Here is a 12,367-nt window from a genome sequence, read left to right as displayed (position 1 = left end):
TCAACAGATCGGGTGGAGGGAGCAGTTATGTCTGCTCTCAGTCCTGTCCCCAGAGGCTCTGCCTCTCAGAGTCCCAGCAACCTCTGCAAACCTCGGAGAGAAAGCTGCCCTTGAGTTCCGACCAATGCCAGACAGTCCCGCTTCTCCCGTTTGAGTCTGGGTCCCTAGAGACTTGCCCAGAACTGGAGCTCAGAATCTGAGACTCCCTCCCGATTGAAAACAACAACCACGCCCTCAGCTACCAGCCTGCTCCACGCGCACGTCCGCACCTTTATATATTCTGCACTGCGCCTCCTCTGAGTCTCATATGCTGTTCTCTTTCCTTCTAGTTGAAGAATTTCCCCTCAGCCAGTCTTCCTGTGGTTCTGGGCGATGTCCGTTCCGTCCTTTAGTTGTATTTTGAAGTGGTTGTTCGAGGCAGCTAACTCCGGTGTTTACCTATGTCGCCATCTTGGTTTCTCCCCATTTCTTCCTTTTAATTATAATTTTTTCTGTCCTATCTACACTGGTCACTGCTTCCAGAACTATGCTGAATGGAAGTATTAATGGCTGGCTCCTTCATGTTAATCCTGATTTTTTTTTAAAGAATTGTTCTGACATTTCACTCTTAACTCTGATATTTGCAGGTGGTATCTTTGTTAGGTTCAGAAGGATCCTACCTCTTCCTAATTTTCAAAGTTTTTATCATCTCAACATCTTTAGGTTTAGATCTACACTTCAGGTCTAATGAGAGGGTGTGGAGTCACTCTCGGGTCAATACATAGAATTTCCTACCATAAAGTCTAGAAACCAGTGCAGAATGCAAACTATAAACTCATAAGAGGACATGACTTCCCCAAGTATCACACTTCTCAGTTTCCACCAGGAACCTTTCAGCTCCCATAGCCTCCACATCCTCTCTCGCAGGGGAAACAATCCAGGAGAGAGTCCAAGAGCATGACTTTTAGTCAACCATGCCCATATTCCAAAGGATCCTACGTAACCTGAAGCCTATCTAGGGCAGTGCTTACCATCCTGAATCACCTGGGGAGACACACCAGCCCCTGGACCAGTCTGGGCTGTACTTTCTTCCTAGGAAAACTATATTCCAGTGACAACCAAGTTTCTGTATGGAATAATTCTGTGTGTGTGTGTTTGTGTGTGTGATTTATATACTTCATATACTAGTTTTTCACTACTATCAAAATTGCTATAATGGGCATTTGTGTTCATGAAACTTGTCAAACAATTGAGTCCTTGGGACAATTTTATTTTTAAGGTAATTTTTTAATAAGTAATATGATATGGTCCAAAATTTAGAAGGCACAAACGGTACACAATACTACCTCCCTTATCCATGGTTTTGCTTTTCACAGTTTCAGTAACCTGCAGTCAACTGCAGCTCAACATATTAAATGGAAAATTCCAGATATTTGAGAAAGAGCCCAGACCACATTCCCAAAACTTTTATTACAGTATACTATTATAATTGTCCTATTTTATTATTACTTGTTATTGTTAATCTCTTACTATGTCTAATTTATAAATTAAACTTTATCATAGGTATGTATGTATAGGAAAAAAACAGTTATACCAGATTAGGTACCATCCATTATTTCAGGCGTCCACTGGGGGTCCAGCACATCCCCCATGGATGAGAGGGGACTACTCTACATGAAAATTTTTTCTCCCATCAGTTTCTTTTCACAGAAGCAATCCATGTTACCAATTTTTTATATGTTCTTCCAAAGATATTCAGGCATATATATTACATATGTATGTACATACGTACGTACATACATACACATACATACATTCATTTCTTGGTCCGTTTTTTACCCAAATGATAATGTAGAGAAGACTTGCCAATGCACTGGTAGTTGCATCCACAGGCAAAGGTTTTAACTGCTGTGCTATATTAGAGTCCAGTCAAGGCCTGTGTGATGCATTACTTGATGTAATTACTTTGTTTGACAATCCTATATTATATGAACAATTGGAATTATTCTTGCAATACAGACAGTTTAGCTGGTTATATTAAAGAAAGGGAAACCTATCTGATGTGTTCTCTTTCACAATTAGTTTGGTAGCAAATCCAGAGTATTTTAATTTAAAGACAGAAGCATGATTTTTTAAACATTTGTACAAATACTGAGCATCATCTGTAGTAAACTTCCACAGTAGGTCTCGCTCTATATTTTGATTCCTTGCTTTTTATACCTAATATTTATGAATATTTGAGAGCTCTTAAGACTATGTCAAATTGTTTCCCTTTCGATCATACATTTTGATATCTGAGAATACCAGGCATTGTGGTAGGTGCTAGGCTATGTATTTGTGAGCAAGGTTGTTATGGCCTGGCCAGTACTGGGTTGACAATCTAGACGACTGGAGAGGCACATGTTAACCAAAGAGTTCCACTGTTTGCATAGGTGTGTGTGAGAATAACTGTAAGCATGGGTAGTGTTACAGGAAAAAGTACCAGGGACCATGAGAGCATAAAACAGGAATCCCAACATCGTCCAATGAATCAGAGAAGCCTTCTTGTTAGGAATCATAAAGATGCCCATATTCAAAAGTTTTATACCTGTTAATTACCCTTTCAGTTGTAGGAGGAAACCAACCAAGTATGCAAACCAAATTGATTTCAAGTTGGCTGTGGGTAACTTATACACGCCTCCCTAATACACGGGCATCTGAGTCAGCACCTCTGAGCAGGGAAACACTGCATGAGCTCAGTGGTCTTTGGGGTTCCTGTAGTTAAGTCAGTGGGTGATGTACCTCCACTTACGAGTCGCCCCCTTTATATTATGTAGCTCATGGAAACTATTCCGCTGCTGTATCTGCTCTCACCCACTTTACTAGAATTGTGAGGCTAAAACTAGGTAACAAAAATTTAAAATAATGATTTCTGGTAAAGATGGTATTTCCTAGTCCCCATGCAACCTTTAAAAAAGAATTCTCCAGACCATTTTATTAAACGTAAATTATTGGCGTAGCTTGTGAGATCATACCAGTGTAGAAATGAGAGCTCTGGAAATCAGTCAGAACTCACACATTGTTATTGTTGCCTCACTCAGCCATGCTTCTGATGTGAATCATCGCTCTTTCACTTTCCTATGGGCAGGTGTGAATGGAGACCCTCACAGTGTGCCAAAGTATGAAGAATCGTAAGCACAATAAAAGTGGCTCTTGAACTAGTGATCTTTTCATTGTGCTGTAGCTCTTACAGAGTTACTTGGAAGTGCTCACAAAACAGTAACAGACCATGCAATTTTATTTTTATTTTTTAAAGACACATGCCCTACCTGCTTTGGCTCAATGGATAGAGTGTCAGCCTGCAGACTGAAGGATCCCAGGTTTGATTCCAGTCAAAGGCTTGTGCCCAGGTTGCGGGCTTGCAGGCTAGATCCCCAGTGTCAGGTGTGCAGGAGGCAGCCTATCATTCATTCTCTCATCATTGATGTTTCTAGCTCCCTCTCTGAAATCAATAAAAATGTATTCTTTTTAAAAAAGATGTGTAAATGTTCTAGCTGTTTCCTTTTATCTCCCCTGTTGTGAAAGTAATTGTGTTGATTATGTCCTAGAATTCAAAAGGTTTAAATTTGACCAATTTATTTAGGGGGAAAAAAGTTTCCAGGGCCACAGGAAATTTTATGCTAACCAATCTCTGCCAGTTATTTATTAACCATTTATTTTTTTTCTTTCATTGTATTTTAACTCTCTTTTTGAAAGTTAACCAAAATAATTCCCTTTGCACAGAAGCTGTTGTTCTATGATTGCCACGGTGGCATCCGTGCATTTCTTAGGTGTTTTTTTAAGAATAGGAAATCAACTTTCTACATTTCTGTGGCGTAGTTTCAGAATTAGAAGTGTGTGTGTGTGTGTGTGTGTGTGTGTGTGTGTGTGTGAGAGAGAGAGAGAGAGAGAGAGAGAGAGATTGTTGCTTTCCTCTAAATAAAGGTAAAAACCGACATGACTTTAAAGTAGAATTCATTCTATAAAAATCTGAACTACCTGAGAAAATGAAAATAGAGGTAGAAGAGTTTTCTTTTGAGAAAAGGGTGGTGAAGGGCTGCCAGCCTCCCCTGCAGAAGCTGGCCCTGGGCTGTTTCTCATTCGGGAGGTCCCGCCCCCTTCCGGGTGTCCCCTCCCCCAGAGTCCAATCAAAGGATTAGCCTACAGGTTTGGAAACAACAGCAGTTTGAGTTGAAGGTTTGTTGTTTCTCTCTCCCTGTTCTTGTGTTTAATGCAGGAGCTAGAGAAGTCTTTGGCTAACTGGACTCAGAACTTGGAAGAACTTCAAACTATGAAAAGCGACTTAACGCAGCACATTCTTGTGGAGGAGGTGATGGTGCTGAAGGAGCAGATAGAGCTTCTGCACAGACAATGGGAGGACCTCTGCCTAAGAGTAAGTCGGTTCACGGCAGGGCACGGCTGTTGTGGACTTTATGGAACCGTCTCCGAGGGCCAGGCAAAGTAGAAAGGAGCTTCATTTCATTGACCGGGGGCCCTTTCCGCTGGAGCCCAGGCCGCTGCTCCCTTCGCAGGCAGCGACCCGGTGTAGCAGACCTGCCCCTTTGTTTCTCCAGCGCTCCGTGCTGGAACTTGGCACATTGTTAACGAGCCTCGTAAAATGCCAGGTGAAGTGTGTGAGGGGTTGCAGTTATGCCCGCCGTGTGCGTGTGCTCTCTGTCTCGTGCAGGTGACAAGACTAATCTGTGGGTTAGAATTAGGGCCCAGAGGGGATCCCTTCCGGAGGCCGGACTTAGAGCAGAGGCGGCAGCACCTCTTCTGGGCTGAGTCGCACTTAGGGTCCCACAGGGACCGCCTTGCATCCCAGAACTCCGCATTCACGTGCCACCCGATGTTTCTGTCAAGTTTTTAAAACTCTGAAAGAAATGATCTGCTGCTACCCTTAGCTCCTCGGTGGCTCACGAGGGGTTCACTTCTGATTAAGAGTGAGATTGTGGTGGGGTATTCGGCAGTGTTTGTGATAGGATCAAGACGGAATTAAAGGGTTCCAACAGATCTTTGTTTTACAAACATGTAATTCTAAGAAAAGTAAACTCCCAAATCTCATTTTGTGAATTATGAGATGTATTTTTAAGAGTTGAAATTCAGACACTTTTGGATGCATTTTCATCAAGTAAAAGCATTTTCCTTTCTTGATTTTAGTTTTTAATAGTCACAATGTACCCTACTTTTAAATGTCCTTTTAGAATTTTCATTCAAGTTTTATATAAAAGAAAATATTTAGAAAATATGAAAAATATCCTGAAAGTTAAGCGGCAAAGACAGGGGTCCAGATGTTCCTCATTATGAAGCCTACCCAAGTGATGCCGTGCAAAATGCCAGGGTTTTTTCAAACTAAGATAAATAGATGCCCTGAGGAGCAGAAACACAAAACCTGGTTTTGGGGGGATAGTTCTCTGGGCCTTTTTAACACATTTGGTTGTGGCGGGGAGGGTGCAAATACTAGACATTTTGGCCTCCACTCCGAAAACAGCAGAGGTGTTCTGTGCATAGCAAGAAACTCTGGGAATTCAGCCTTCGTTTCCCCATCTGCAAAGTGGAGTGTTCAGACTTTCCCCAAAGAACTCTTTAGCTATTACCCCTTTTAACTCTAAGCTTAAAAAGATTTTTAATACTTGAGAGGATTTTTTTTTACATAGAAAAAAGCCGATTTCATTCTTTGAATTTATATTTATTGAAGTAATATATTTGAACCCTGGGAGGAGAAAGACCCTTCGCTGAGACCAGCTCAGGGTTGCCTGTGCCTCCGGAAGTGCTGGGCATTTGGGGACAGCCTGTGTGCTGTGGGCCAGTATTCCATCCCATTCCCGTGGTTTCCATCCACAGTGGTAGGACATGGTGGGAAGGTGAAGTCGATGAGTGATGTGCGTTGTTGTTGTTTTTAATCTAATTTTGCTTTGTTTTTGTTTTGAAATACAAAACTGGGATGTTTAAATGACTTGAATTTTCAAGGTACATTTGCATTACAAATGTTAGGTTCATAACTGGATCTGCATTATGCTTTTTTTAAGTAAATAGGCAGGACATTGTCCTTAAGAAGGTAAAAAGACGATCACTTTTTAAAAGGGAAGGATTTGGGTCCTAACGTTAAAAGTTAGCATGCAGCGAGCATTCAGCGAATGTATATTAGAAAGAACAGGAACAGAAAAAACTTAGGTGATGCTTAAGTTATTCACTTAACCTTTCCTGTTTCTAGTTTTTTAATATAACCTGATAATATTGGATAAAACTGAACCCTTTTGGTCAGGTACAATCTTTGTTGCTTTTTATGACATTTATCAAAGGAGAGAGCAAATTCTGTTGTTAAACCCAAGGAGCTTAAGAGGCAGAAACGTAGTAATTTAAGTCGATAGGGCTACTGATTGAAATGAATGAAATTCGTAGTCCTTTCGATGGGGGGATGGGGTGATGGGAAGGGAAACACTTGCCTTCCTGCCTGTACTCAGCTGCCAAGTGCATTTTCGTTTCCAGGTGGCTGTACGCAAACAGGAGATTGAAGACAGACTCAACTCATGGATTGTGTTCAATGAGAAAAATAAAGAGCTGTGTGCCTGGCTGGTGCAGATGGAAAACAAGGTCCTGCAGACAGCAGATGTTAGTATCGAAGAAATGATCGACAAGCTGCAGAAGGTGAGTAGCAGCGCCCACTGACGGCAGGGACCCCTCCCCCTCTCACCCCTCCCTCCCCCTCTCACCGGGCTCACCGTGGTGTGTGATTGGTGTGTTTCCAGTGGCTTTTTAGAAATTCGAAGGGACTTTCTCACTCTTTCTGTTCCCCCCCAGAGAAGAGCTGGTAAGTGGGGATTCCAGAGAGATGGGAAGTGTGGGGCCCCTCTAGAGGGCGGGGTGCTGTGAATTGAGGGGAGTTCCTCTCTCTCTGGAAGTCCGGCCAGGGAAGCACCTGCCTCCCTCCCCGCCTCACCCTCAGCCCCATCTCCTTACGCATCTGTTTACACTCCGAGTGAGTTATGGTTTTCCTAGTTGTTGTTATTACAGAGCCCCCCTTGCCAAAGGGGAGAGGCCAACAGTCATGGAGCTCCTCATTTTGAAGGTTACTAATAGCCACAGAGAAAGGTAGAAGCATTCTTGCCGCTCAGGAAAACGCTGACTCTATAGGCTAATTTACTTAGACGCAGGTGTCCTCACTCCCAAGGAGGCGAGATTAGAACTCGGTGAGGGGAAGCCGGGGCTGTAAGTAACCACGGCCTTGTGTATCCACGTGTGCTCAGTGGGCACTGCTTGGCTTCTTAGCTGGTCACTGAAGAGTTGTATTAACAGGCCTGAGAAGTTTTTTAATTAAAAACATTTTTTCCAAGAGGCAACTGTGTATTTATTGCCTGGCAAAGGAATGAATTTTGGGCGGTCATTGAAGCTTTGCTTTGGTGCCTTTGCCAGGACTGCATGGAAGAAATAAACCTGTTTAGCGAGAACAAGTTGCAATTAAAGCAAATGGGTGACCAGTTGATCAAGGCCAGCAACCAGACCAGAGCGGCCGAGATCGATGACAAGCTCAGTAAAATCAACGACCGCTGGCAGCATCTTTTCGACGTCATTGGGTCCAGGTAAGAAATGGCCTCAGGATGATCCCTGCTCGCCAGTGCAGCGGCTGCTCCGCCAGCAAGGCACTGAGCCCGCCTTGTAATCCAGCGGGCTTACTGCTGCACAGACAGAGGCAGCGGTGGGTAAGAATGAATGGAATTCATTTAAACAATGTAGGAAGATATTCTGGTAAATCCTACTTTAATAGTTTTTTTTTCTTTACCTTGAAATTTCACATGAATTGGGTTAGGTTTAAATGAGAGTTAGAAAAACTTACTTTGAAAAGAGATCCTTGAGGAGGAATTGTTTAGAAATTGTAACTCTGCTAGGACCTGCGAGCCCCCAGATGAAATCACGCCTGCCGGTTCCTGCCCATGGGTGGTAAATGCAAGTGGGTCAGGGCGCAGGCCTGATTTCTAGGTGCTGCTCCCCCCATGGCAGGCGCTTGGCACACTCAAGGTGGAGTGCCGGGTATGCCAAGTGCCGTGGGCATCTGGTGCTAAGGTGGGGACGCGGGAGGCACAGCCTGGCTACAGATCAAAGCTCTATTCTCCAGAGCAACCTTACCGGAAACAAGACTGATAATTTTATCTTCTCGAAAAGGGATGATGATGGTGATAAAGCCACTCAAAGCTTTTAAATGTTTTTTGTTTTCAAATTCTCTTTCCAAAGACAGGCCCCAATTAAAGTGTTTTTATTTTGTTTTGTTTTGTTAATTGCAACCTGACGTACAAAAACCAGTCCCTGGGCTCTGGGCCCACGCATGCGACTTTGTGTGTAGCCAGTCTTTTCGTGTTTTGAACACACGTATGTGCAATATATCGGAGGACCTGCAAGGTGATGGAGTATTGGGGTGTGATGAAAACAAGATCCTCTTGATAATTTGGCATTTCCTTCGCCTCAGCGTTCACTATAAACCTGCAGCAAAGGCACCAGGCTGAGTGCCTTGAGAACTACAGACAGGAAGGAAGATGAGTCAGTTACATTGATGGGAGCGACATCTGAGCAGCTGTAACGCCAAGTGGGTTGAGGGCTCCGCTCTCATCTTCCCCGAGAGGGGCGGGGATTAGGAAGAGCCTCAGAGAAGAGTGGCGTTCCCAGATGGTCCCGAATGAGGGCTTGGGGTTCCTGCGTGTTACTGATGGCAGAGTCCGACAGACGTGTGGGCGTCGGGGGTGACGCTACAAAGCTAGGCTGGGGCCAAGTCCGAGAAGACCTTAAATCTCAACCTCAGACTTGGTGCCCTAAATGAAGCCTGAGTATTCATGGACTCTTAGCAATGGAGGGTCTGCCGAAGGCAAGTGTTGGGGTGACTTAGCTGGCAGCACACGCTGGGCTGAATCCAACTTCTCTCGATTGCCAGTTTTAAAACAACTGTGGGAATCCGTGGCGGAAACCCAAGTCGGGATGACGAGCACGGGTTTTGAGCCCGTGCTGACTTTATCGCTTACTCATCATGGAAACCTGAGTCGTGCGCTAGTCTTTCTAAGCCTCAGTTTCCAAATCTGCGTCGTGTGCCTAACAGCCCTGCTCACATCCGAGACCACTGTGAGGACATGCTGAGTCTTGTGTCTGGCACAGGGCCAGCGTGGGGAGCCGGCGTTTAGTGAGTGTTTTTCCCTACGGACAGAGTCTAAGGAGCGTGTTTGCTGAGCAGAGAGGATTGCCTCGGGGATGTCTAACAGTGAGAGGCCTTTCCGCCGTGAGACCAGTGTCTCTGACTCTCTCACTTCCAGCACTTAGAGCGGTGCTTCAGATAGTTGCTGAAGTGAATGGGCATTTCAGTGCATAAGAATAAGACCATTTCTGTTGGGTAAACTGTGTGCAGTATGTCTTCGTTGACATTGCCTTTATATCCTAAGTCGCCTTGGGCACCTGGCACTAGTGGAGGGTAGGGTGGTATCGTACCTGGTCATGGCCTGTGTTTCCTGAAGACTAGAGTGACCGTCCACTCTCCATCATTCATGCTTTGGTTATATCACTTCAGAGTTTAATAGGCTGTTTGCTTTTTTCTCTCTCCTCTCTGGCTGCCTGTCTTCAGCCAATTCCTTGGTGAGCAAGAGAAAAACACAGCAGGTGGAATTTCAGTGGTCTTTTTGGAAGGAGCAATTGGCAAAATAAGGAGCTGGAATAATGGCAAATATATTGCCTGCCAGCTGTGTTCTTGACAGTGTGCTTTTTGTGCATGATTTCACTTAGTTTTCATTGTAATTCTGAAAGGTAGCTGCCATTACCCTATTGTACAGATGGCAACACTGAGGCACTGGAGTTAAACACGCCCACAGTCCCAGCCAGGGCCTGAGGCAACCAGGCTTCCAACTCGGGCGGTTGTGTCGCCTTCCTATTACCCCAGACCAGTGATGGCGAACCTTTTGAGCTCGGCGTGTCAGCATTTTGAAAAACCCTAACTTAACTCTGGTGCCGTGTCACATGTAGAAATTTTTTGATATTTGCAACCATAGTAAAACAAAGACTTTTTTGATATTTATTTTATAAATTTAAATGCCATTTAACAAAGAAAAATCAACCAAAAAAAATGAGTTTGCGTGTCACCTCTGACACGCGTGTCATAGGTTCGCCATCACTGCCCCAGACCCTTCTAGTTTGTTACATCGAAATGAACCAAATCCCTTCCTTTCAGAACTAAGGAACTAGGGAGGGAAGAACTCATGTTCCCTAAAGCACAGGCCAGGCTGAGAGGCTGGGAAGCCCTTCGTTGAGTTTACCCTCCAGGTGACTCTGGATTGAGGCAGCGAGCTCAGACCTGCCTTCAGCTTCATGCAGAGTCAGCTACCTGTCTGATCTCTGACGCCGATCGTATCATCATTGGGGGGGCGGGGGGGGGCCAGCACAGGCTGCAGAATTTAGATTTGAACAGGGCCAGCCAGACCTGCCATCCTGCAGGAAGCACTAATGGCCTCATTGGCAGAGAATTCTGGACACTTCACCCTTTTCAGTCCTGCTCATGGTGCTCTGCGGATTCGCTCCTGTGGCAGGGACAACATTGATCGTTAAAAACGGTAAGAGTTGGCCCTGGCCGGTTTGGCTCAGTGGATAGAGCATTGGCCTGTGGAGTGCAGAGTCCTGGGTTCCATACCAGTCAAGGGCACATGCCCGGGTTATGGGCTCGATCCCCAGTAGGGGGCGAGCAGGAGGCAGCCGATCAATGATTCTCATCATTGATGTTTCTATCTCTCTCTCCCTCTTCCTTCCTCTCTGAAATCAATAAAAAAAATTTTTTTTAAATAGTAAGAGTTGGAGGTAGACCCTACACAGGTGCCCAGCCCCATGACTTCAGGACTTTAACTACAAGCCTTTAATGTCAAAGTTACAAATGGTATTCAGAAGTCTCAGACCTCAGGAAGACTGCTTTAATTCACTGAAGAAGGGAAAAAAAGACCTGTTGTATCAGGTTCATTCTCATAGCAATAGAGGTGGATTACAGGGTTACTCAAATGCACATTAAACTTCTGATCATTTCAGACTATGGGGTGAATAGGAGGAGAAACCAGTGTTGTTTACTCTGCAGTGCCAGGCTCCTCATGTATGTATTATTTCATCTCATTCTTGCAGCAGCCCTGCAAGGTCAGTGCCTCCGCTGTACAGAGGGGACACTGCAGCCCAGGGAGCACATTCCCTGACCAGGGCACAGGGCAGGTGCAGCCAGGGCATCTGTCCCACTGCACCCGGCACCGGGTGGGGGGCATGTGGCTCCGTTGAGACCTCAGGGCTTAAAGGTAGATTCTCAGAATTTTTCTAAAACTGAGAGCTCAATGTAGAATTTACCATTTATTGCAGAACAGCGGCTCTCAAACATAAACGTACATCAGCATCCCTGGGGGCTCCCGCAAACGTGGGATACTCCACCCCCACCCCCAGAGTTTCTGACCCTGTAGGTCCAAGTGCGGCGGAGAATGTGCGGTTCTAACAAGTGCCCAGGTGCTGCCAGTGGTGCTGGTCTGGGGAACACAGGGCCAGCCACAGAGGGCAGGGCGCGGTGCTGCACCGAGTCAGAAATCCTGGGCCTGCCCCCTGTCAGCAGATCTGTGGCCTGTGTGCCTTGGTTTCCCTGTTGATAAACCACGGGCAAGATCCCGGTTAAGAAAGCACCAGGACAACCGTGGGTCCCTCCATGCGGTGCTGGAGTCTCTGGCGAGGTTAGTGCGGCTGCACAGGGCGGGGCAAAAGGAGGTTTACAGCTGTTCGTATGGAAAATACTGCAGTCATAGATAAATAAAATAACGAATAAACTGTTCATGTGCTCAAAACTGTAAACCTGCCCCCCCATATAGATAAAGGAGGGGGAGGCGGCTTAGATCCAAACAGCTCTTCTTCCTCTGCTTGTAAAGGGTTCATCAGCTTCTATGAAACCCTTAAGCCAGTGGTTCTCAACCTTCCTAATGCCGCGACCCTTTAACACATTTCGTACCGCTCAGGAGTTTTCTCGTGTTTCGCACGCCATCTGTTAAGGACCGCTCACGAGTGTTCTCGTTTTTCACGCCCATGGAAAAAGGAGCGAATCTAGATACTTACGTAAATTTTGTTTGGTCCCTCTTCATAGAGGAAAATGTTTTCCACAGTACCATACGTTAAAAAAGTACTAGGAACTTTAATTGTTTAACTGTTTTTTTGTAAATAAAAATGTTATAATTATTGAAAAACAACAACTAATGTGCACTATGATGATTTAAATAACGTGCAGTTTGCCCAAAAACGTGCAGTCTCTGGCGTATGTCTTAGAGATTTCTATGCGGTACGCAATGTGTTAACACAGGAAGATAAACAATCCAATTTAAAAATGGGCAAAGAATCT

The 12,367-nt window shown here is 44.9% G+C and overlaps 1 protein-coding gene across 1 annotated transcript in view; it reads left to right on the top strand.

Annotated features, from left to right (window-relative positions):
- The window catches only part of SYNE2 (spectrin repeat containing, nuclear envelope 2), a 257,316-nt gene that overhangs the window by 211,248 nt on the left and 33,701 nt on the right, over window positions 1-12,367 (top strand). Inside the window, exons 96-98 of the mRNA XM_006756713.2 lie at window positions 4,235-4,390; window positions 6,487-6,645; window positions 7,411-7,577. Coding sequence (XP_006756776.1) covers window positions 4,235-4,390; window positions 6,487-6,645; window positions 7,411-7,577 — 482 coding nt within the window. The remainder of the gene's footprint in view (window positions 1-4,234; window positions 4,391-6,486; window positions 6,646-7,410; window positions 7,578-12,367) is intronic.

The sequence above is a fragment of the Myotis davidii genome, unplaced genomic scaffold (assembly GCF_000327345.1).
Source record: "Myotis davidii unplaced genomic scaffold, ASM32734v1 scaffold474, whole genome shotgun sequence".
Taxonomy (NCBI): Eukaryota; Metazoa; Chordata; class Mammalia; order Chiroptera; family Vespertilionidae; genus Myotis; species Myotis davidii.
The sequence above is the reverse complement of the archived record's forward strand: the minus strand, read 5'-3'. Positions and strand labels throughout refer to the sequence as shown.